The sequence below is a fragment of the Lissotriton vulgaris genome, chromosome 6 (assembly GCF_964263255.1).
Source record: "Lissotriton vulgaris chromosome 6, aLisVul1.2, whole genome shotgun sequence".
Lineage (NCBI taxonomy): Eukaryota > Metazoa > Chordata > Amphibia > Caudata > Salamandridae > Lissotriton > Lissotriton vulgaris.
The window spans coordinates 1,257,114,147-1,257,141,059 of NC_141694.1; the positions used below are offsets into that span (position 1 = coordinate 1,257,114,147).

The 26,913-nt window shown below is 46.1% G+C and overlaps 1 protein-coding gene across 1 annotated transcript in view; it reads left to right on the plus strand.

The window, feature by feature from the left end:
• LOC147708721 (uncharacterized) overlaps positions 1 to 26,913 on the plus strand; it is a 228,112-nt gene that overhangs the window by 116,917 nt on the left and 84,282 nt on the right. Inside the window, exons 12-14 of the mRNA XM_086927369.1 lie at positions 15,270 to 15,341; positions 17,183 to 17,272; positions 17,918 to 17,986. Of these exons, the coding sequence (XP_086783495.1) occupies positions 15,270 to 15,341; positions 17,183 to 17,272; positions 17,918 to 17,986 (231 nt within the window). The remainder of the gene's footprint in view (positions 1 to 15,269; positions 15,342 to 17,182; positions 17,273 to 17,917; positions 17,987 to 26,913) is intronic.

A 26,913-nucleotide genomic window follows, 5' to 3' on the forward strand; every position in this document is an offset into this window, starting at 1 on the left:
TTATCTAATCAAGGTCCAGACATACTGATTAGTCACTTAGCGCCATATACTAGACTGATGCAACTACATCTTTAGTGCAGTACTTTTGCTAAAACAGAGAGAGCCAACGTCAAAAATGGGCTACATTGTGGGTATAGGTATAGATGATTATCATAAATAAATTTCACATATACTTTCTCAATGTTGGTCTCATCTTACGGACATTGAGAAAGTATATGTGAAATTTATTTATGATAATCATCTATACCTATACCCACAATGTAGCCCATTTTTGACGTTGGCTCTCTCTGTTTTAGCAAAAGTACTGCACTAAAGATGTAGTTGCATCAGTCTAGTATATGACGCTAAGTGACTAATCAGTATGTCTGGACCTTGATTAGATAAAGAGTTGTTATGGATTATGTATTTTGTAAATATGCAAATGGATATGTAATTAGATAAGTGTAGTAAAAATGTACAAGAATATATGCACTGTTATGTATAACATCCTTCTTTTATAAAATTCTTTACAGAGTTCCACCAACGACTCCTGAGGAAGGCAGTTCTTCTACTGCCGAAACGCGCGTCGAGTCCTTTGTATAACTTTCTAATAAGTGCAACTGTCGTTTTTGTATAAAATTGTTAAAATCAGTCAGGATCTACACTGTTACTAAGATGTATTTGCTTTTTAATGAATGTATTTGATGTTTTTTTGCTCCAGTAATATATATGTCACTGTTTTATTGCATCATATAGTTTGACTTATCAGTTTGAGTCTCTATATGATTTTTATCTATGTTTAATTAAATTTATAATTTTTTAATATACACGTTATCTTTTGGCAATTCTTTTTCTCCATTGGTCCCAGCATGTATGGTCACTTATTGTGGATGGCCTAGGTTTTTGAATTCACAGTGGCCCTCGTGAGGGCCAGGGGGTCTGGTGCTGGGCGCAGTCCAGGCGTGGACGGGCGGAGATGGGCTTGCCTTAGGCGTGCCTTTGATGTGCCAGAGTGCGCATCCGCTGCTCGCGCAGCGGTCTGCATTATATAGGGAGGGAGGCTCAGCTGGGAGGCGGGAGAACAGGTGCTGGTAGAGGGGCTGGGTCAGGGCAGCAGTGGCGGGAACAGGGGAAGCGTGAGGGAGCAGGCACAGATGAGGATGGAATCAGAATAATTAACAGTAAAACAAAATAAAGATAAAAACAAAGACAGATGCTGGAGAGTGGCGGAACCAGATTAGCAACAAGTAAACACAATTAAACCAGGATCGCAAAACCTCGGAGGCAGCAGCCTCGAACACACAAGGCCGGGGGCTCCGCAGGCAGCGACGAAGAGCAGGAGCTGCGGGGAGAGTGCAGGTCTATGACCGAAGTCAAGAAGAGTGCCAATGAGGGAGCAAAGGTCCCTTTTTGGGGAAAGAACACCGGTCCTGCGTACCTGATTAGCAGGAGCCCAGGGCACACTTAGACAAGAAGCATCAAAAATCAGGCAAAAAGTGGGGGACACCTATGCAAAAAGGGGATCTCTCCTACACAGCCCCCCAACAAAAGAGGAGGAGACTAACCTTTCATTAGCAAGCCTTAATTGTCCCTAAAATACACTAGTAAGACGTGCTTTCACTTTTTTTTTCTTTCACGCTTAAATATTTGTAAAGTATATTTCATTCCTGTGCACTTTTTAACTTTTTAAAACTATGATTGGGGGTTGATTGTTGCTCTTTATATTTGCTCCCACTGCAACTAGGGAGCATCTTACCTCCTATATTTTCTGCCCGACTCTCTGGTTCTCCGCGGGTTCTTCCGTTTTTACAGAGAGAGTTCCTTTTTCTCTTCTCTTTGTTCCTTTGCTGGCAGCTATTATGGGTGGGTGACGGTCTAGCATTTGCATATTTCCCATACCTGGGGGCTTCTAAAGCAGATGCAGGACCAGTTGCGCACCTGGCACGCTGCTGGTGTGCCGTAGGAAAGCCCACCTGCGCCCACCCAAGCTCAGACTGCAATCAGCGCCAGCCCCCTGTTAGTTTGGCCTCAGAAATTAAGGGACCTATTACCTATTCTAGGGATTCCCTGTTTTCTTATCAACGCCTTATGTAGGTGTTGCCTGGGTCTTCAGTTAGACCCTCACTGCTGCACAAATGGGCCAAAATGCTTGGTTTGCAATTTCTTCCTCACTAACTTTCATTGTACCTCTTTGGCTTCTACTAAATTGCCAGAGGCACCCTCTAAACAATTTAACACCTTGGCTGCTAGGCGTTTCCCCCCCCTGTGCTGGAAATTGCTTTATTACTGTATTTATGACGAGCTCAGCTCGTCATCAGCACAGCTCAACTGTGCATCATGACGAGCTGAGCTCGTCATGAGCATCGAAAGGGTTAAAATAAGTTGTGGTTGTACCCTTATCAATACCAGATTGCTTGTTAGGCATGCACTAGATTTCGTGGTCTTCATGGAGGGTCAGAATATTGATCTGGCCTTTATCACTGAAACCTGGGCAGATTCATCATCTGACGAGACCTAATATCGGCATTACCCATGGGGTTCAGAATATTTAGACATGACCGCCCACTAAAAAAAGGGCAAAGGGCTTCCAATCATATCCAGAGATCATTTAAAAACTATTTTCAATACCATTCCTCATAGGTCACTCTGTGAATCTATACGTTCTAAAATTGAACTTAATGGTCACTATTCTTTTAATGGACTTCTCATTTATCGACTGTCTGGGTCTAGAACAGCCTTTACAAAATCCATTGGTAATCTCCTAGAATTAAAAGCTGATGCCAAAGATTTTACTATTCTAGGCGATTTTACTTTCCATATGGAAAACCCGTTTGATTCAGAGTCTCTGAACTTAATGGTTTATATGGATGGTGCAGGTCTAACACAAATTGTCCAGGGCTCCTCACACAAAGCTGGGCATCTTCTTGATGGCATTGTCATCGACAATCCACAGCTCATCTGGACATCTTCCCTTCCCTTGACATGGGCTGACCAGAAGGTGAGCATGTTTGAGCTAAATGGCCTATCTGAGTCCAAAAAAAATCATGCCCACAAATTGAAAGTTCTACTCGACGCCTATGGAGTACTATTGATGCTGGTCAGTTTAGTTCATCTCTTATTCACTAGACTCCATTGGTCAGCCATCCATCAATGGCTGGACGTATCACTAACTCAGTTAGCTCCAGCAAAGAACCTTCATAGCCATAAGACTAATCCCTCTGAACCCTGGTTTACCGGTGATCTTAGATGGAAAAAGCAGGAAAGTAAGCGATCAGAACATAAATGGAGACTTGAGTATAAACCAGAAGATAAAGAGACATATAAAATCAATTTACAGATCTACAAAAAAATGATTCTAGTTGAGAAAAAGAAATTCTTTAAAGCAAAAATAGAAGGAACTGTGAACTCCTCCAAGGAATTATTCTCAAACAGTTAAAAAACTTCCAGACCCAAAGAATCCTATTATTAATCAACAATTCTGTAACAAACTAGCACTTCACTTCCAAGAAAAAGTTAAATCTCTCTATGGGTCTTTTCAAGATAATAGTCAAACTGTCAATTTAAACAACAGACCAGTGAAGGACACGCATAACGTGAGTACCCTATCCCATTTTGAGCCTCTGATGATGGATCAGACACAAAAGACACTGATGCAGATTAAATTGGGCTCACCACAGGACCCATATCCGGCCAAGATACTTCACTTGGTCCCAGGGGTGATATCCCATACCTCACGGCCATGTTAAACAACCTCTTTGAAGCAGGATATTTTCCAATAGACTGGAAGATAGGGTCTATTCTTCCATTATTAAAAAAAAACATCTTAGATACTGCTGACCCCAACAATTATCGACCAATTACTCGATTACCTTTACCTGCCAAATTGGTTAAAAAAAATCGTCAACCAGGAATTAACTGCCTTTTTAGACAAAACAAAGAGTCTTGATACCACACAGTTCATAGTCATCGTAGTACCGAACTGGTGTTGATTACAGCCACGGAAGAAATCAGGCAGATGATACATAGTGGAGGAAATGCGGCTCCGCTCCTCTTGGATCTTTCAGCCGTATATGATAAGGTTAATCACTCTTTTAATTGATCCCCTTGAATCAATTAGGATCAAAGACAATGCATTCAAGTTCATCACCTCTTTTCTGGCTGACCGTATTCAGACAGTCTCTCACTGTGATTTTAACTCATCAACCTTCTCTTTGCCCTGTGGGGTCCCTCAGGGCTCACCCCTGAGCCCCACTCTATTTAAACTCTATATTACCCCACTTGCAGATCCAATAAGCTCATTTGGTTTCTCTCTGGTTTCGTATGCAGATGGCACACAGATTGTTGCATCTGTCACTGATAATCCTGAAGCCAATGCAGTTCAGTTTCACAACTGTATGCTTCATATCGGGAAGTGGATGAGCAGGAACTGCCTAAAATTAAATTCCTCAAAGACTGGGATCCTGTTGTTTGGTAATAACCCCTCTTTTTCGTCGAACACCTGGTGGCCCCAGGAACTGGGGAATCTACTGATCCCCAGTGGTAAAGTAAAAAACCTTGGAGTAATTATTGAAACTTAGCTATCTTTTGAGGGACAAATCAATCAAATTACTTTCTCGCCTTTTTTCATTTTGAAAACTCTGAGGAAAGTGTTGCCTTTCATTCCATTGAGCTTTCAAAAGATGTTCATTACGACTCTAAACTACTGCAACAAGCTTTTTATTATAATTCAAAATCAATTCTTACATAAGTTACAAACGCTGCAGAATGCCGCAGCATGGTTACTGCTAGGCATCCTGAAATATAAATCCACATCTCAAGCATTGATCCAATTAGACTGGCTCCTAATATGTAAGCCAATCAAGTTTAAGACACTCTGTATTACCTTCAAGTCACAACAAGGTGTTGTCCCTCAATATTTGATACAGCGTTTTCAACGCTATATCCCAGAACGCTTCCTATGCTCATCCACCAGTAGAAACCTTGTATTCCAAAGATTTAAAAAAAGGCAACTGGGATGGTAGCAGATTCATCTCATGCACAGTAAGGCTGTGGAACTCACTCCTGACTAAACTAAAATTTAAGACAGATCTACTGGCATTCAGGCAGAATCTAAAAACTTGGCTATTTAGGAAATAATTGTGATATCTTCCAGATTTTTAGCCTGTCCGTGTCTGCTAGCGCCTAGATACCCCTAGGGGATTGTGGTGCTTTATAAATTTCATTTTAATTTCATAAGTGGAAGAACCTGGAAAGTTCATCTGCATTGGAATGGACAGTCCCTGGTCAGTATTAAACTGTAAAGTCTGTTCCCTGTAGGAAGATGGACCACCTCAAAAGTTTGGGATTCTCATCTTTCATTTGCATTATTCATTTGAGAGATCTGTGGTCAGTTTGAACTGTGAAGTGAGATCCAAACAGGTATGGTCTCAACTTCTTTAGGTACTAAACCAGAGCATAGGCTCCCTCTCAATGACACTTCAAAGCTGCTCCTTGATGAGTAACCTCCTGCTAATAAAAGCAACAGGCTGGTCTTGGCCATCATCATTGGTCTGGGATAGAACTGCTCCTATCCCTAGCTCAGAGGCATCAGTCTGCACAATGAACTGCTTGGTGTAGTCTGGAGCTTTGAGAATTGGTGCTGAGCACATTGCCTCTTTCAGGGTGTCAAAAGCCTTTTGACAGCTAACTGTCGAGTTTACTTTCTGGGGAATTTTCCACTTGTGGGACACCCCCGCGCCGCACGGCCACCAGCTGCTGCGTGTGCCCCATCGCCTTGCCCTCTGCCTCGCTGCCTGCCTCGTTGCCGGCTGACGCCGCTGCCGTCTGTTTTGTTCTGTTTTTGAAAATCATTTGTGCTTGTTCTCTCAGTATTTTCCTCCCGTGTCAGCGTCTTGTTTAGCATTTGAGCCGTCTGTTTTGTTCTGTTTTTGTAAATCATTTGTGCTTGTTTTCTCAGTATTTTCTCCCCGTGTCAGTGTCTTGTTTAGCATTTGTGCCTGTTGTATTTTGGTCACTTTTTGCCCGTACTCTCGTTCTCCTTCCTGTCTGCCCGCCTACCTCGCCGCCCTCCGCCTTCCCTCCCCGCTCCCCGCTTCCCGCCACCACCGCTGACCACGCCCCTTTTTCCCTTCTGTTCCCTCCCCGCTCCCGCCTCCCAGCTGCCCCGCCCACCCGCGCACTTGGCCTTAAATGGCGACCGTGCGACGCAGGTGAGTGTGACCCACTTGTGGGACACCCCCGCGCCGCACGGCCACCAGCTGCTGCGTGTGCCCCATCGCCTTGCCCTCTGCCTCGCTGCCTGCCTCGTTGCCGGCTGACGCCGCTGCCGTCTGTTTTGTTCTGTTTTTGAAAATCATTTGTGCTTGTTCTCTCAGTATTTTCCTCCCGTGTCAGCGTCTTGTTTAGCATTTGAGCCGTCTGTTTTGTTCTGTTTTTGTAAATCATTTGTGCTTGTTTTCTCAGTATTTTCTCCCCGTGTCAGTGTCTTGTTTAGCATTTGTGCCTGTTGTATTTTGGTCACTTTTTGCCCGTACTCTCGTTCTCCTTCCTGTCTGCCCGCCTACCTCGCCGCCCTCCGCCTTCCCTCCCCGCTCCCCGCTTCCCGCCACCACCACTGACCACGCCCCTTTTTCCCTTCTGTTCCCTCCCCGCTCCCGCCTCCCAGCTGCCCCGCCCACCCGCGCACTTCGCCTTAAATGGCGACCGTGCGAACGCGCAGCGGTCACGCGCAGCGGGCGCGCCGATTGTGCGCCGAAGGCGCGCCAAAGGTAAGCCCGTCTGCGCCCGTCCGCGACCGGATCGCGACCAGCGCCAGGACCCCTGGACCCCGAAGACCCCGACCGACCCGCAGGACGTACTCAGCCGCCACCCTCAGCGCACTCAACACCGGCCGACGCCCAGAGTGCCACCAAGCCACACCACGACGCACCCACGGACCCTTCAGCTGCCACGCCTGCAAGTTCACCTGCATCCGGACCTGCCTCGCACCAGCACCCGCCAAGTCGAACACCAGCAGCACCCACCTCAAGTGCATCCTGCTCAACACCCGCTCCGTCCACAGACACGCCATCGAACTCTGGAACCTCCTAGACACCACTGCCCCGGACGTTGCCTTCCTCACGGAGACCTGGATGAACGCCTCTTCAGCTCCCGACATCGCCATCGCTATCCCAGAGGGCTACAAGATCGTCCAGAGGGACCGCAACGCCAACCAGATGGGAGGAGGCATCGCCATCATCCACAGGAACACCATCCGTCTCACGACCAGCACCGACAACACCCTGACCAGCGCCGAACACCTGCATTTCCAGATCCACACCAACCCGAACACCACCCTCAGAGGCACCCTGATCTACCGACCTCCGGGACCACGCACCCAATTCAGCGAGGACATCGCCGACTTCGTCAGCCCGCACGCCCTCCCCTCCGCTGACTACATCCTCCTGGGGGACCTCAACTTCCACCTGGAGAACAACAACGACCGCAACACCAGCACCCTGCTCGACAACCTCGCCAATCTTGGACTCAAGCAGCTGGTGTCCACCCCCACCCACCTCGCCGGACACACACTCGACGCAGTCTTCTCCTCCAGCACAGACCTCGACTTCAGCCACGCCACAGAGCTTCAATGGACGGACCACAGCTGCGTCCACTTCACCTTCAAGAGAACGACGACCCACCACCACCAGCATCAGGCCGCCCGCAGAAGCTGGAACAAGATCACAGCAGACCAGCTCGCCGCTTCCCTGAGCCAGCACTCTCCCGCCAACTCAGCGAACCCCAGCCAGGCCGCCGACAACCTCACGAAGTGGATCAACAACTGCGCGGACGAACTCGCCCCACTGAGAACCCCGCCCAGCAGATCCGGCAGCAAGAAAGCCCCGTGGTTCACCGACGAACTCAAGAGCTCCAAGAAGAACTGCCGAGCCCTCGAGAAAGTCTGGAGAAGGGAACCTACACCAGACAACAGGACCACCTTCAAGCAGGCCACCCGGAAGCACCACCAGCTGATCCGCGCCGCCAAGAAAACTGCTTTCAAGGACCGGCTGGACAACAACGCACACAACTGCAAAGAACTCTTCAACATCGTGAAAGAGCTATCCAACCCCAGCGCAGGAAACAACGACATCACCCCATCGCAAGACCTCTGCAACTCCCTCGCTTCATACTTTCACAACAAGATCGCGGACATACACAACAGCTTCAACAACCAACCAACGAACACCAAGACCGAACAGCCACCCCCCACCACCACCCTCCACGCCTGGACCCCGATCAGCACCGAAGACACCATCCGCACGATGAACTCCATCCACTCCAGATCACCGACTGACCCCTGCCCTCACCACATCTTCAACAAGGCTGACGCTGTCATCGCACCCCACCTGCGAGACATCATCAACACATCCTTCGACACCGCCACCTTCCCTGAGACCTGGAAGCACGCCGAACTCAGCGCTCTTCTCAAGAAACCCACAGCGGACCCCACCGAACTCAAGAACTACCGCCCCATCTCGCTCCTCCCGTTTCCAGCCAAAGTCATCGAGAAGACCGTCAACAAGCAGATGGCCGCCTTCCTCGAGACGAATGGATCCCTCGACCCCTCACAGTCCGGCTTCCGAGCCAATCACAGCACCGAGACCGCCCTCATCGCCGCCACCGATGACATCCGAGCCCTGATGGACAACGGAGAAACAGCGGCCCTCATCCTCCTAGACCTCTCCGCGGCATTCGACACTGTCTGCCACCGCAACCTAGTACAGCGCCTCAGCAACGTCGGAATCCAGGACAAGGCGCTGGAATGGATCATCTCCTTCCTCAACGGAAGAACACAGAGAGTCCGTCTATCACCGTACAAGTCAGAAGCCACCGAAGTCATCTGCGGCGTCCCTCAAGGATCCTCTCTGAGCGCCCACCCTCTTCAACGTCTACATGAGCCCCCTCGCGGCCATCGCATGCCAGCACAACCTCAACATAATCTCCTACGCCGACGACACCCAGCTGATCCTCTCCCTGACCAACGACCCCGCCGCCGCCAGAGCCAACCTGCACGAAGGGATGAAAGAGGTAGCCGAGTGGATGACGACCAGCCGCCTGAAACTGAACTCGGACAAGACGGAGGTCCTCATCCTGGGCTCCTCACCCTCCGCCTGGGACGACTCCTGGTGGCCTCCCGCCCTGGGCACCGCACCCAAACCGACAGACCATGCGCGCAACCTGGGCTTCATCCTGGACTCCTCCCTCTCCATGACCAGGCAAGTCAACAACGTCTCATCGGCATGCTTCAACATCCTTCGCATGCTACGGAAGATCTTCTGGTGGATCCCCACCGAGACCAGGAAGACCGTCACCCAGGCCCTCGTCACCAGCCGACTGGACTACGGCAACGCCCTCTACGCTGGTACCACCGCCAAGCTCCAGAAGAGACTCCAGCGGATCCAGAACGCCTCAGCCAGACTCATCCTCGACATCCCACGAACCAGCCACATCTCCGGACATCTGAGAGACCTTCACTGGCTCCCCGTCAACAAAAGAATCACCTTCCGCCTCCTCACCCACGCACACAAAGCCCTACACGACCAAGGCCTGAGCTACCTCAACAGCCGAGTCAACTTCTACGCTCCCAAACGCCACCTCCGATCAGCCAACCACGCCCTCGCCGACGTCCCCCGCATCCGAAGAGCGACTACAGGAGGAAGGTCCTTCTCCTACCTGGCCGCCAAGACCTGGAACTCCCTCCCGACCGACCTGCGCCTGACCCAAGACCACCTCTCCTTCAGGAAGAAGCTGAAGACCTGGCTGTTCGAGCAGTAGCGGCACCCCCCCCCCCCCCCAGCGCCTTGAGACCCTACGGGTATGTAGCGCGCTCTATAAATGTCTTTGATTGATTGATTGATTGATAGGAGGTGAGTTCTGTGAGTGATGCTAAAATGAATCCATACCCCTTCACAAACCTCCTATAATACACAGTCAAGCCAAGGAATGCATTGACTTTGTTCTAGGTTGTTGGACCCTCCCAGTCCAGAATAGCTTAGATCTTAGGTTGTAAGAGTTGCACTTGACCTCCACCAACACTGCCAGGCAACCTACCTGAAATCTCCAATTGAGGTTTTCTAGTCATCTTTTACATTCAAATACTTACCTGATCACAGACCCGAAGCTTCTGCAATCGCCCCCTTCCCAAATCACGTAAAAGTGAAGGTGTGAGATTGCTGTGGGCCAGTAATCGCACTGAGGAGCAAGTGGTGTTACAGCTCGAAAACCGGCACTGAAATAGAAGCAGTCTGACTATTGGCGAAGAAGCCGATCAGGGACCAAAAGGCCGGATGTTGCATGCTGGGCCCTCGTGTTACACGACTAATATACTCAGCCAAATGACCGCGGTCTTTCAAGCAGGTATTGACACAAGTCAAACAACTATTGACACAATATTACACAGAGGTTAAACTAAATTCCCTAAAACCTTACCAGGCTAAACTATAAATTGGAAGGGCAGTCCCAAACTAGGACTAAAGCCTAGATATGATCTTTAACAGCAATCAATACATAGCAACAATTAATCAATCATGGCATTTGTAAAGCGCACTACTTACCTGTGAGGTTCTCAAGGTGCTGAGGGAGGGAAATGCTGCTACTGCTCAAAAAGTAGGTCTTGCGGAGTCTTCTGAAGGTTAGCAGGTCTTGGGTCTGCCGTAGGTGGGTGGGTAGGGTGTTCCAGGTCTTGGCGGCAAGGTGGGAGAATGATTTGCCACCTGAGGTCGCTCTTCGGATGCGGGGGACTGTGGCGAGGTCAGCAGAGAGGAGATGGCGGTGTAGAAGCTGATTCAGCTGTTGAGATACGCGGGTCCGGTGTTGTGGAGTGCCTTGTGTGTGTGGGTGAGGAGCTTGAAGGTTTTCCTCTTGTTGACAGGGAGCCAGTGCAGGTCTCTCAGGTGGGATGTGATGTGGCTGCGGCAAGGGATGTCAAGGACCAGGCGTGCAGAGGCTTTCTGGATGCGTTAGAGCCATTTCAGGAGTTTGCCCGAGGCTCCTGCGTAGAGGGCGTTTCCGTAGTCCAACCTCCTGCTGATGAGGGCCTGGGTGACCGTTCTTCTTGTTTCAGTGGGGATCCACTTGTAGACCTTGCGAAGCATGCAGAGGGTGTTGAAGCAGGAGGAAGAGACAGCTTTGACCTGTTTGGTCATGGAGAGGGTGGAGTCGAGGATGACCCCCAGGTTGCGTGCGCGGCGGTTGGTGTTGGAGATGTTCCCAATGCGGTTGGCCACCAGGAGTCATTCCAGGCTGAAGGGGTGGATCGGAGGATGAGGACCTACGTCTTGTTCGAGTTCAGCTTCAGTCGGCTGTTCCTCATCTATTCGGCAACGGCCTTCATTCCTTCGTGGAGGTTGTTTTGGTGGTGTGGGGGTCCCTGGTGATAGAGAGGATCAGCTGGGTGTCATCGGCGTTGGAGATGATGTTGAGGTCGTGCAGTGGGATGACATGGGCGAGCGGTGCCATGTAGATGTTGAACAGTGTAGGGAAGAGGGATGAGCCCTGGGGTACGCCGCAGAGGATCTCGGTGGCTTTGGAGCCGAAGGGGGGGATGCGGGTGCTCTGTGTTCTACTGGAGAGGAAGGAGGTGGTCCAGTCCAGGGCCTTCTCTGGGATCCCGGCGCCGTGGAGGCATGTTCATAGTGTGCGATGGCAGACCGTGTCGAAGGCGGCTGACAGGTCCAGGAGAATGAGGGCCGTGATTGCTGTCTCGAAGGAGATGTTGATCGCTTTCCGGAGGTGGGGTGCAATGGCGGTGCTGGCTTTGTTGAAGATGTGGTGTGTGCATGGGTCTGACGGAGATCTGGAGTGGACAGTGTTCATGATCTTGATGGTGTCGTTGTCGTTGATGTTGGTCCAGGAGAGCCGGCAATCGGTGTGAATTGTGGTCATGGGGGCGGCGGTATGAGTGTTTGTCAGGGCGGTCATGGCGTTGAAGCGGTCGTGGATGTCTGCGATCTTGCGATGGAAGAAGGTGGTGAGCAAGTCGCACAGGTTTTGAGAAGGTGGGATGTCGTTGGTGTTGGAGCTGGGGTTGGAGAGTTCCTTCATGATGTTGAAGTGCTCTTTGCTGTTGTGTGCGTTGTTGTCTAGGCGGTCTTTGAAGGAGGCCCTTTTGGCGGATCTGATGAGGTGATGTGTCTGCGGGTGGCGTTCTTGTGGACTGCGTAGCTGTCCGGTGTTCGTTCACAGAGCCACTTCTTCTCCAGCTTTCGGCAGGTTTGCTTGGAGCCCTGGAGGTCTTCAGTGAACCAGCTGGCTTTCTTGCTGGTGTGACTGTTGGAGGATTTCTTGACCGGGGCGAGGGTGATGGCTCAGTCGTCGATCCACTGTCTGAGATTGTGGGTGGCAATGTCGGCGTCGGTGGGGTCGGTGGGTGGTCTTTGGGCAAGGGTGGTGGTTATCTGGTCTTCGGTGACTTTGTTCCAGCCGCGGCGAGGCATCAGTCGGGTGCGGTGGTGCGTGGTGGGTTTCCAGAAGGTGAAGTGGATGCAGCGATGGTCGGTCCAGTGGAGTTCGGTGGTGATGTTGAAGGAGACATGGGGGCTTGTGGAGAAGATGGAGTCAAGCGTGTGGCCAGCGGAGTGAGTGGGTGTAGTGATGAGTTGTCTGAGTCCGAGGTTAGCTAGGTTGTCGATCAGGGTGGTGGAGTTGTTGTCGTTCTCGAGGTAGAAGTTCAGGTCCTCAAGGAGGATGTAGTCCATGGAGGCTAGCGGGTGAGAGCTGATGAAGTCGGCGATGGAGTCGCTGAACTATGGTCGGGGTCCAGGGGGTCTGCAGATGAGAGTTCCTCTGAGGGTGGTGTTGGGGTCGATGTGGATCTGGAAGTGTAGGTGTTCGGCAATGTTGATGGTGTCGTCGGTGCTGTTCGAGACTCTGAGGGTGTTCCTGTGGACGATGGCGATTCCTCCTCCTACTCCATTGGTGCGGTCCCTGCGGGAGATTTTATAGCCTTCCGGGATGGCTATAGCGATGTCGGGTGCCGAGGAGGGGTTCATCCAGGTCTGCGTCAGCAAGGTGACGTCTGGGAAGGTTGAGTTGAGAATGTCCCAGAATACAACGGCGTGTTTGCGGGCGGAGCGAGTGTTGAGAAGAATGCATCTGAGGTAGTTCGGTACGTTCCTCGTGGGTGGGTTGGTGGGTCATGTGCTGGTGAAGCTGCAGTTCCGGCAGGAGAAGGGTCCTTGGATGCGCTTTGGGGTGGCCAGGCAGTATGTGAGTTCTTGTCCGGTGTGGAGTGCGTGGATGGGGTTGGCGTCGTAGCAGTGTTGGGACTCGCGGGGGCCAGGGGTTCTGGTGCTGGGCGCGGTCCAGGCGTGGACGGGCGCAGATGGGCTTGCTTTTGGCGCACCAGCGGCACGCCCGCTGTACGCGGCCACCATAAGAAGGAGAGGTGGGAGGGAAGAGCGGCTGGGAGGTGGGAGCGGGCGAATGGGAGAGCAGGGGGGCGGGGCCGCAGGGGACGCAGCGGCAGGAACTGGGGAGTAGAACGGCAGGGATACCGAAAGGAAAAGGGACACAGTAATTGCACAGCTGGGAATGGGGCAAAAGGGCAAAAACACACAGTGAGCTGACAAAAAATACAATTTACAAGGAAAATAAAAATACCAGAAACAGGGGCAAGAGCAGGGAGGGCCTCGAATCCCAGACATCAGCAGCGGCAGCTGGGCAAAGGCAAGGGCACACAGGCGATGCTGTGCGGTGTGGGGAGTGACCTACCACGGACAAAACACAGCAGTACTATAGCCTTATAGCCCGTCGTAGAGGGCTATACCAGCTATTAAAGGCCCTCTCCAGCGTTAAAGGCCCCGAGCTGAAGGCAAGGGCCTTTAACAAGGGAGAGGGGCTTTAATAGCGATATAGCCCATCTACAAAGGGCTATAAGGCTATTAGAACATTCTGTCATTAGAGGACAGAATGTTCTAAAAAAAAAAAGAAAGGCTTTTGGGAGCGTGAGGAGATTGGAATCCCCTCAGGTTCCCTGAAGCCTTTGTTCACAGCCAGAGCTGTGAACAAAGAAACATTGGAATGTTGGAGCTCCAGGCTTATACCAGCCATTATAAGCCCAGAGCACTCCATTGTTTTCAATGGAGCTCCCAACATTCCAATGTTCTAATTATCTGTAATGAAGGAGCGAATAAAAGAGGATGATGACTCTGGACATTCATATTGTCTGGACATTCTATTGCTTTATGATTTATTAGAATGATCTCTGGAATAATGAAACTGGCTCAGCTAGTCCAAGGCAGTAGAATGGTCACACTAAGTATTCTTATTTACCTGTGTTCCAGGTTCAATGAAGGTCTGGAAGCCAGCAGGTGCAATTGGCTTTTTTGGCCTTCCTATAAGAGTGTTCATAGATGTATTCTCCACATGCTCAGTAGTAAAAGCTCTTAATTGCCTGTTCTTCTTGTCATATCCACTCACATACATGGTAGTCAATTAATGGGTTATGCTCTGAGCAGATGGTATTAACTAATCATAACACACTTTGCAGTTGGCAGTAGTGGATAATACCTTACAACCAGCTCTAGATGAGAACTCTTAGGACACTCTTCATCATTAGGGAACACATGCCTATGGACAGTGAGATCAGAGTGCAATTACAAAAAATAATAAGCATGTATCAGTGTAGTACCAATAAATAGCACACACTGCATAGGCAGGCTGATGTTTAGGAAACCATCACTTGCACATGTAACGATAATCCTCATCTTTCTCTGCAAAATTATGTAACTTTCATTAATCTTATAAATTTACGGTTGTTGTTTTGAATTAGTATATTTTACTAGGATCCACCTCTTTCCATTGGCTATGAACTTGTCCACTCCCTTACATCCTAATAAGGTGAACATGCATCCTTGCTGTTATTTCTCTTTAAACATATTTGCGTGTATTATTTGTCTGCCAGAAAAATACTTCATGCAGTCTATTTATACTCATGGAATACCTATAGGCAAACTAGCCAAATACACTGCTCAGACACTAGAGATCTTTAAAGCCTTTAAACCCTTAAGGGTACCATGGCTAAAGATATAACTTTACAGCTAAATAATATTGTCATCTCCTACTTCACATGATTTACTAGAAACAAGGTTGCTGGCAACAAACTGTGTGTGATCATGGTCCTAGTTAACCTTGGGTGCCACTGAAAAGTTTGATGAGAGTCTTTCATTGTAGTCATGGAGGTGGAGTTTGGTGTGGAAAGTGAAAGTGGGCCTTAAAGTATGTTTTGCCTAAAGCAATTTTTACCTTTACAGCAGCCACAGTGGTTCCCGGCAGACACAATAATTAGAGGGAGCCGAAGCCTCCTACCTTATTCTGGCGAAAGGGTAAGACGGGGCACCAAAGGCCACCATGTGTTTGGGCATTTCCTTCACCATGTGTTTGAGTATTTCCTTTGCCTCAGAACATTTTATCTTTTGGTTTCTATGAATACGTAGTAAAAAAACAGTCTTTTCTTGCCACCTGTCCCTCTCTATAACTGACTAAACAATCTGCTCTATCATACATTGTCTTATCTTACTGCCTCACCCTTCAATGGATTTTACCCAACAGTATTTACATTATTATGTTCTTTGAGTTTTGACAATAATGTTTCGAAGGTTTGTTAACTTCAAATGAATGCTGTTTCATCAAGGTTAATAAAGGCTACTAATTGATCTTTAAATAGATGACTGTTTACAATGTATATTTCTCAAGACAGCGTAGTTTATGCAACACTACCATATACACATAGCCAAAATGTATGAGGAAGATTTTATGTGAATCGCTGCTGTTTCTTTCTTTTTTGATTCCAACATTACCAGCGGGACTAGCCATTCAAACTCTCAATATAAAAGACACCAGGATCTTCTGGATAAATGTAAATTCCACGCAAACCTTTGAAACTGTTTATCTCATCACCACCTGAAAGCAAACTTTCTCTTAATGAAGTAGACCCAGACTGATGGCTTGTACAAACTTCAACTGTGCAAAAGTAAATAAGACTTTCCCCGGCATATTTAATGGCAGCACCCATGTTAATGTCATTCACAAGTAAAAGTATGGTGTCATTTACATATATTTTAAAAAGAAGTCTAGGAGAATTATGATGCCTTTTATGATACAAGATTTGGAATACAACATTTTCAGAAATATCTGCAGTTAATTCGATGCCCTCTGCCAGAGCCACCAAACTCTTTCATCACTCTTACCATGATCTACTGACTTCATTTTAATCTTTGTACTCCTTAATGATAAGACCAGGACATGGTATTGACAGACCAGAAATGTGTCACAGACTCGATTGGTAGGAAGGTCGAGAATCAAGATTGCATTGTTGAAGCTTAGCACCCAAAGCTGCCATAATAAATGGAACCACTCTGCCAGAGTAACTTTAATGCATGATAATTATTCCTTGGTACATAAGAAGCCTCCTCCATCTCTGCTGACTTAGGCCCAGTCACTCAAGGAGCTTGTGGAATCCTGCAAGCTTCATAAGCTGTCGCTGGACTACCAAGGTCTTAGAGGAATGCTGGAGACATCTTAGGGAAAAAACACACATGCACACACCATGCAGTGTGTATCTAGTCTGTGGACTTTTGAAAACTCTTACATTATCATATTCAGAGGACTTTAGTAACTGTTTTAACTTCACATATTCTGAATACACATTCAGGTGCAAGAGAACACCTGACATGTGATTCAGTGAGCTTCTGTACTCTGTAGCTCACTACCTATGACCTTCCCCCAACGCGATGTCGACTCATCAAAATCTGCAAAACTAAAAACGTTTATGTGGACTTCATTATTTCCCAGGGAAGTTTTCAAAAAAATTCTTTTGAACAGAAGGATACACAACTCAAAAGAAAGGGCTATACTGAGTGAATATTTGGCTAGCCGCTGCACCCGCATGTACCAAGGCATAACTAAATATATTTCAAAATATTTCTATATATAAATGTATATATACACACATATATGTGTGTATGTGTGTGTGTGTGTATAACTTGTTGATATACACATACTATATATATATTCAAGGATGTTTTTGTTATAAAATGGTAGGAAAATATTATTATTTTGATATCCTCAAATACAAAGTAGTGGTCTGAGAAGGAACGTGAGCCTCATTAGTGTAGGCTGGAGTTGGCATTATTCTTTGCTGAAGCCATTTTTGGATTCTTTACAGGTTCCTCTATGCCTTTCTCGACACCACATGGGACAGAGGAGTTTTTCATCCATTTTGAGCATCCCACATCATATTGCTGGAAGAGTATGGGTAAGTGAAAAATTATTTTAATGGAGGAATAGGAGCCAGGTATTTGGGTGTTTCATTTGCCCTCCATGCATGTTCTTTAACATTGGATCCACTATAAATGTTATTTCACACACCCTACTCCCAATCCATAACTAACTTGACCTTCTTCTAAACAAAGCTGTTCCTAGCATTCTCACCAAACAATAATACCTCTAAACCTTAGACTATCTTCACTTGTTGCACTGTCAACTTCACTTCTTCCACTATGCCACTTTTCTGGCAAATTCTTTCCCCTTTCCTCTTCTTTCTCCATATGTCTGGATTAGACATCACTCTTCTTTTAGCTTCCCCATTTCATTCTCTGGCACTTCCTCCCTCACCTACACACCCTACAAATAAAGTTTAAATAAATACAACAGGTATAGATCTTCAGACTCATTGGATTATTTTTGGCTCGCTAGTTTTAACCACATCCATATTTCTACATTTACATGCTTTTCATGCAATTTATGAGATTGCATCAGGTAGATAAACTCACCTTCTTAAATGTGGGTGCTGATAAACACTTTGATGAGGGTTTTTCATTAAGGGAATGGTGTTGTGTGGATAATGGAAGTGGGCTTTGGAGTATGTTTTGCCTCATGCTATTTTTTACCACTTCAACAGCCACGTTGGCCCACCACAGAGGCAATGATGAGGCAGAATAACAGCTTAATACTTTACACTGGTGAAAGGGTAAGTGACACATGATTTCAAAGGCACCATGTTTTTTAGTATTGTCTTTGTCCCAGTACATTTTATCTAGTTGGCTTCTAGCAATGGTGGATGGTCTACAAAGCCAATCTCATCCCTTGCACTCTGCCCCCGTCCAAAGCAAAACCGTTCACTCTCTTCTTTACAGCATCCTAATCTTATTGGCCTCTGGGTTTTGAAATGACTGTTTCTTTAAGTTTAGCAATGCCAAATTAACGCTGTTTTTGCAAGGATTAATAAAGGCCAACAATTAATTCTTTACATATATGAATATTTACAATGCACAATTTGCAAAGCAGTCTATCTCTCATCCTTTCTTCCACTCCTCCAAACTACCCCACACTCCCTTCACATCCCTTTTCATACCTACACAGAGTAAACATATTTTTCAAATCACAACCACTTTTCAAGGTTATTGGCAAGATCTGCAGACCGTGTATGTCCACATCACCATTTACAAGTGCCTAAGACCTCATCTGACAGTTGGCTCTCTTAAATACTTTACGAACAGACTCCAAGTCGTATAGAATGCAGCTGCATGGCTGCTGTTGAATATACCCAAACATCAATCAGCCAGATCCTCCTTGAGGGAGCTTCATTGGCTCCCAGTCCAAGCCAGGATCAAATTTAAGTCCATAAGCTTGGCTCACAGAGCCATGTATAGGAGAGGCCCCACCCTGATACAAAAGTTGGTCCCACATTATCCTCCCCTTCGCCACCTCAGGTCAAGCTCTAACTTTCTGATGAATCCCACCAGCTTCAAGAGAGCCAGGTGGGGTGGAAGGTCTTTCGCCCACCTGGTACCTAAACTGTGGAACAGTATGGATCCGAAACTCCGAATGATTTAAAACAAAGCGTCCTTCAAAAAAAGACTCAAAACATGGCTTTTCCCCTAAATTCATGCGCAAACAACTGCCTGCACTATCTCACCTCAGCGCTGGGATGCCCAAGGGTAGCTATGCGCTTTCAAAATCCCCTAAACCTAAATCGACTGTTCACAATCCATTACAAAATAAAAGTATTCCCTTTTTGTTTTTTTGTAAATAGGGACAGCACTTTTGACATACCAGGGACACCATATTTTCCAGTCCAGTGGGGAGTGGCAATCCAATTTCAGACTCAAACTCATTGTTTGGTGTTTGCAGAGCATTTGGCCTCCCTCCCTTCTTTGTATATGACGTCGCCAGAACTCCTCTATAGCCAGTGGACCATACTACAGGTTACCTTTTATGTATTTTCTTATTTTACATACTTACTTTGGGGTAATAAACTTGAAAAGATTGATTTCAAACAGACAAATGTTATTGGCAATAGTAAGTAAAATATTGGATCATACCGTTTAGTTGCCTGCAGTGAAATAAAAAGTAATGCTTGATTATGCTGAATATGGAATTTTAGAAAACACATTCTTCTTGTACGAGTAAGGGATTGTCCAAGCTGTTCTCTCAAAGGGTCAGCTAGCAATGACATTTATTGGATTTAGAATATTTACCTTTTTCAACTCTCCTCTTAACTTTTTTTGTCCTGTATAGAACTGTACACAGTTTGGCATGGTGGAAATTATCATGCCAAATTTGTTGCAGGGTCCAAGGTCTTGGTGGAATCTAAAAAAGATTTTTCAATGGAGCATTTACCTAAACTGCTCCATTTTGTAACTACATAATTGTGACTGCATTGTGTGCTATACATGTGTGTGCATGTATATGAACATATATACATATATATATATATATATATATATATATATATATATATATATATATATATATATATATATATATATATATATATATATATATAGAGAGAGAGAGAGAGAGAGAGAGAGAGAGAGATAGAGATTGAGATAAATGTTTGAGATACATTTGGATATATCTTGAGCGAGCAAGTGATAGGCTGTAGTTTTCTCCAGACATTTGTGCATATTCAAACAACAAGAAATGAAAAAAACGCCTTTTCTAGACAAATCACATTACAGGTAAAAACAATTCAGTTTTCTAACGTCCTGTGATTATCTTTCCACCTATCTGAGAGTTGGGTCTGTAGACTGATCTGAGAGGAAAGGGGTTGTAATAATGTTTAGTGCAGTCAGCTTCTGAAGTCTTTTTGCCTGATGCCTTTTTTTTATATGTTTCCCAGCTACCCATTTGGCCTACCACAGGTGTAATGGCACATTGGAGCACCCAAAAGGTTACGCCCCTTCATCATAATGCTGGAAGAGAAATGGTAGGTGATAAGGGATGCTAGTAAGTGAGTTGGAACCTTGTATTGAATGTTTCCCTTGTCTTCCCATGCTAGCAATGTCGAAATGGCCTCTAGTGTAGTTATTCAGCATGACACCAAAGATTCCCATATTCCTTGTCTTTCTAATAATGCCTTGACCAAGAGTCACTCATTGCTATTCATGCTCACTTATCTTAGGGCGAGAAAGCAAAAGACACACAATTGATGGACGGAGTGCAGAACAAATCAAAACACTCACCCCCAGTCAAGAGATCTGGGTTAAATCCATCATTCTTTTGCTCACCATTCCACCCCAGTTTAAACCTGCCCATATGCAAATCAGTCTTGACCATGTGCCTCATGGGAACAGTCCACCCCGAACTGCCAAGCCAGGTCCTCACTGGACCAGAAACAAGCATCCTAGGACCGGTTTCGGGGTTTCCCCCTCTTCAGCCAGGATAGCTTGATTCCAATGGCACAGTGAGCCCAGGACGCACATCTGGGCATACCTGGTGCACTTAGGATGAGAAAGCAAAAGACACACAATTGATAGACAGAATGCAGAACAAATCAAAACATTCAGCCCCAGTCAAGAGAACTGGGTTAAATCCATCATTCTTTTGCTCACCATGCCATCCCAGTTTAGACCTGGCCGTATGCAAATCAGTCTTAACCCTGTGCCTCATTGGAACAGTCCAGCCCGAACTGCCAAGCCAGGTCCTCTCTGGCCCGGAAATAAGCATCCTAGGAACGGTTTCGGGGTTTCACCCGTCTTCAGCCAGGATAGCTGGATTCCAGTGGCACATTGAGCCCAGGACACATGTCTGGGCATACCTGGGGTAAAAAGGACGAGAAAGCAAAAGACACATAATTGATAGATGGACTGCAGAACAAATCAAAACATTCACCCCCAGTCAAGAGATCTGGGTTAAATCCATCTTTCTTTTGCACACCATGCCAACCCAGTTTATAGCTGGCTAAATGCAAATCAGTCTTGACCCTGTGCCTCATGGGAACAGTCCAGCCCGAACTGCCAAGCCAGGTCCTCCCTGGACCGGAAACAAGCATCCTAGGACTGGTTTAGGGGTTTCACCCCTCTTCAGACAGGGTAGCTTGATTCCAGTGGCACAGTGAGCCCAGGACTCACGTTCGGGCATACCTGGAGCACTTTGGGTGAGAAAGTAAAAGACACACAATTGATGGATGGAATGCAGAACAAATCAAAACATTCCCCCGAGTCAAGAGATCTGGGTTAAATCCAACATTCTTTTGTTCACTATGCCACCCCAGTTTAGACCTGGCCATTTGCAAATTAGTCTTGACCCTGTGCCTGAATTGGCATGGTGAGTACAAAAACTATGGATTTAGGCCCAGATCTCTGTACTTGGGTGAATGTATGACATTGTTCTGCGTTCTGTCCATCAATTGTTCTTTTTGCATTTGTCCCCCCGAGTGGGACAGGTATGCTCAGACGTGAGGCCCTTGCTCTACATGCCTCTGCAGTCAAGCTATCCTGGGTGATGAGGGCTGAAATCCCGAAACCGGTCGTAGGTTGCTTGTTCCCAGTCCAGTGTGAACCAAGCCTGGCAGTTCAGGCTGGACTGTTCCCATTGGGCACAGGGTCAGGACTGATTTGCATATGGCTGGGTCCAAACTGGAATGGCATGGTGAGCAAAAAAACAACAAATTTAGGCCCAGATGTCTGTACTGGCCTGAATGTATGACATTGTTCTGCATTCTGTCCATCAATTGTTCTTTTTGCATTTGTCACCCCGAGTGGGACGGGTATGCTCAGACCTGAGTCCCGTGCTCTCCGTGCCCTTGGAGTCAAGCTATCCTGGCTGAAAACCCAAAACTGGTCATAGGATGCTCGTTTCCAGTCCAGGGAGGACCTGGGCTGGCAATTCGGGCTGGCCTGTTCCCATTGGGCACAAGGTGCATGACTGATTTTCATATGGTTGGGTCCAAACGGGAATGGCATGGTGAGCAAAAAAACGATGGATTCAGGCCCAGATCTCTGTACTGGGGTTAATGTATGACATTGTTCTGCATTCTGTCCATCAATTGTTCTTTTTGCACTTATCTTGGTACACATTTTTCAAACAACATTTTTTCAGTTACCTTGCAATACTTTTACCTGAAACATAACATTTGGCTTGATTGCTTGATTTTTCAACAAAGTCGATATTTTCATATCACCTGCAGCAGTTCCCCACCCAATAGAAATTTGTGTTAAATTCGATAAGCTTCTAAGAATTCTGTTTGGCCTTGAACTTTATGTTGGCCGTTTTAAACGTACCTGTCCCTAGTGACACCACATATAAGGGGACAAATGGAATGCCTTGTTTGTCCTGGTAATATCCATACCCTCTAGGATACTCTTACCACATGGCAATTCCTGGAAAGTCCTAGTCCTACCTTTAACATCTACATAATAGACACCATAACAAATATAAAATAGACATTTTTTCAGAACATACTTAAGAACATGTTTAGCCAATCCCTCTCAGTCACATTCTAGTTCCATTTTCTATGGCAGACCCATCAGACCATGGCACTTCTCAATATGTCAAGAATATCCAGCATTCTCTAAGACTATTGTTATGCTAGAGATTTGCACCATCACGGATGCCCAAGAATTTCCAAGATTCATTGCCCCAGGGCCGTTATAGTACTAGGGGATAGACCACTACAAGTTGCAAAGAAATATGGCCATTATGGTAGGGCCAGTATTTTACCATGGGTGGGCAATGTGAATCCTCTAATGAAAGTAACTGGTAGCCAAGAATCATCAACACCAGTGCCTCCGACACATTGATTTTTTTCCCCATGCAATACATACTAGCTGTAGGAACACTTTTTTAACCAATTTATGTTCAGGGAGCATGTTTCTTTCATCTCCCTAAAAAGAGCCCCCCAAAAAGTCAAATGTAAATAAGCGTGATTAATCTGCACAAAAAAAATCATACACAAGCATGCACACTCACACACATGCACACATTAAAGTAGCATGAAACCCAGAAGGAAAACAAGTAGAAAACATATAACTCCTGATTTCTTTTTAACTAAAAAGCCATACTTATTTTCCAGTTGTGGGCATCTTTCTCCACCGATGTAGCATCGCCCTACAGACATAGAAAGTACAATGGTCTTTTGAAGGCTTTTGAACTGTTCAGCACCACATTTGGTTTGCTCAAATCTATTCTGTAGATTAGGGTCTTGTAGAAGGCTGACATAAATCGGTCGGCTAAACTATGAAGAAATAAGTAAGAGCCTTCATTCCCTACAGCATTCCTTTCATCTTCCTGAATGATTGGTGGCATGTACCAAAATACTTGAATCTAACTCTGTGGATTGGTGGATCTCATGGGTCAAAATAAAGATTCGACCAGGGGTAATACCAGATCACTTTCTCCATAGACTTAATGGTCCATTTGAACTGCCTTGAATGGCTTCTCTATCTAATGCATACTGAATGCTCCATTAAGAATCCTTAAGGATAGCAGTAATTGTGCTAGGAGTTCTGATACATGCCAGTGTGTACGGAGAAGAAGGAACCTCCGAATGTTGCAGAACTGAAGATATAGCTGCAAAGTGATAACCTTGTGCTCTCTGCATATTTTGCAACTTGTAGCTTCAGTAACATCTCCCTTGAAGGTACTGCTATGAAGTACAAAGGCTAACATACTCTTCTAATGTTAAGATCTATTCAAAGTGAGTGAATCTTTGAAGATTACTGATGCCAATAGCATTCCAGGTAAATGCTATTTCATCTTCCATTCCACATGATGTCACAAAGACTATTTTGATGATTATGTAGCCATTTCTTACTTGAGCTTAGTGATTTGGGAAGTGTGGCCTAGTGATATGAGAGGGTCATTTGTGGAGGGCAGAGATGTCGGTTACTGAAGGTGGGCCTTGTACTGGGTTGTGCCTGGCTCTCTTTTTGTGTATTTACGGCTATCAGTCTGGCCATTCCGAGACAGAATTACACAGTGGAACAGCTCTGTGACATTCAGTGTCATACAGTACAATGATGAGGGAGACTGGGTAAGTAAAAGGGGATGTCAGTGAGGGGAATTATTTATACATTTTTGTGTTTCCTTTATCCTCCATTGATGTATTTCTGTTACGTTATTTGTGTGAGACACATTTAAAGCTGAAATCTGAAGGAAAATCGAACAATTTAGATTATGCAATTCAGGATGCTGAGCTCTGCTATGATGAAATATCTTCAAGCTAAACCTTCACAAAGTAACTGCTGCCACAACAATTTAGAGATACGCAGAAATAATGAGATCCTTTGATGAGCGAAAAGTCCTGAAGCAGGATAGCCATTCACATCTTTGCTATGTGCATGCAGAAGAGTGGCAAGATCCTTGCTCTTTATAAATTAAACCCAAGCATGCATTGACAATTTTAACTCAAAATAAATATATAAGATTCTCTCATGAAAAAATGAATCCTGTAAGCCGGGCAAAGAGCCCGAGCATGACCAGTCTACAGAGCTTCTTATTTGAGCAGCACATCTGTATTCAGTCTGATTACTGGAGATTCCAAATCAGTTGTAAATAAACAGACTCTGATTAACTATGAATTGCAACTGATCGATCGTAAACAAAAGCAATATATTTAAATTTTTTTCTCTAAAATACTTCAACATGATTAGATTTAAATTTATTCAGATGATCTGTCATAACTGGCAGGCTATAAGGAGTACTTTCAACTTTCCATTTTTCTCTAAAAATACAATATGAACCAATCATAATCTTCCAACACATGTGCCATAAATGTCCATTTTAGCATTTCATTTTATGTAAGTCAGGGTGTGTTTTGTACTGAATTTCAAAATGGATTACTATGCTACTTTCATTCCTCGACCACTAGATACTGACATTTTTTCAAATAGAAGAGGGATTCATTATCTTCCTTCTATAACAAATGATGTCAAAACTAATGACTAACTGGGTGTCACTAACTTTGAAGTTTCCAATACTGACCATCAAAATATTGGCATGAACTGGTCTGCACTAATGACAACAAAGCTCACCAACTTATATCTTCAATGTCAAATTCCCTATGCTGGAGATGCTTACATTTGTTTATATCCCAATTTGTCAGGATGGACAAAAGAGTAAAGAAACCAAGAACTGTGATCAGGTATAACCCCAGGGTTAAAGGAGATACCAAGGGGCTTATTAAAAGTCTGGCGGTCCACGGACCGCCAGACTCGCAGGGATGCAGTGGTCTTCCGAGCTCCCTGTTACAATTATAGTGGTCAGACCGCCAATGGCCTCCAGCAGCAGCCAGGGAACCGCTGTTCCATGGCAGTGCTGCGATGGTCTTGAGGCCACAATATGCCTAAAGGAACCCCTGCAGTCCTGCCAAGCATATTGCAAGTTTCTTCTCTGCCACATTGTTCATGGTGGTTCCTCCTCCTTGAAAACTGTGCTGGAGGGGAAACAAAGCAGGCCCTATATAGGGACTCCTTTTGCCTCAGGGCCATGGTGTGCATGCAGGGGGCAATACATGTGCCCCCCGTGTGCATGCACCCCAGTTCCTGCACAACATGGTCAATACATGCCATACCGCGCAGGAACTGTTTTTGCCGTTCCCATTGTTGGGCCCATTTTCTGAGGCACTGCCATGAGTACGTCAAATAAGAGCCCGCCAGACACAAGAATTACTCGCAATCTGGCGAGTGACCTGACCACGGGAATGGCGGTGCGGCTGCAGGGCAGAACAGGCGCGGCACTGACAAACTTGTAATCAGGCCCCAGGATGGGACAAAAGACCTTCGCTAGCAAGGAACATATCTATATGAGATTTTTTTTACGAGAGGAGGGAAAATATGTAAACCCATGTTCTGTCATCTGAGAATATCGCCAGACATTCACCAGTGCATAAGATTCCATTACTTGCATTACAAAGCAGCCCTAGCCATTTCATTTGAGCTGTAGGTGCTTCTCAAAGAAGAATTAGCCCTCGACAACTAAAAGAGGAGTCTATCCATGGGTTAAGGACGATGTTGAAGTCCCCTCAAATAATCAATTGTGTTGACCGCTGATGTAGCTCTGAAAGCAGACTATTAAAGACCACAGGATAATCATGTCATAATGTGTAATTGGCCCCTCTTGACTTTTGCTATGAGCCATCGTCCACCCAAATCTATATAGGGGTTGATGAGTGTCTAGCTCTTATCCCGAGCCAGTAGGGCAATCCCTCTCTGAGAGAAGTGAAAGAAGGTGAGGATAGGACTTAATCCCAGCAATCATCCAGAAGAGAGGCCTGTTTATTCAAGAGCTAGGTTCCCTGTAGGCCAACTAAATGTGGATGAAGATAGTGTAGCACCTCTTCAAATAATTTTCGCTTATAAGAAGCCTATATTTCATTGATATTCCATGAAATAATATGAAGATGCTGGTCAGTACCACACCCCAGGCGAAACCTTGGCATTCTTGATCGAATAACTAGCACACATTGAAAGAGAACAACAGCACAGATTAATTATTGGTCCTAACTTTACCGTCCACAACCAAAAGACATTCTTTTTTCCAACAACCAGACTAAACATTCCAACAAAAAAATCAGTATAAACGCAAAAGTGGCCCCAGACCATGGCCCCGCCACCGCCCCGACCCCCAGCCTTCCCCTAACCCTATCCCTTCCATGCAAGGCCCAGAAAAAGG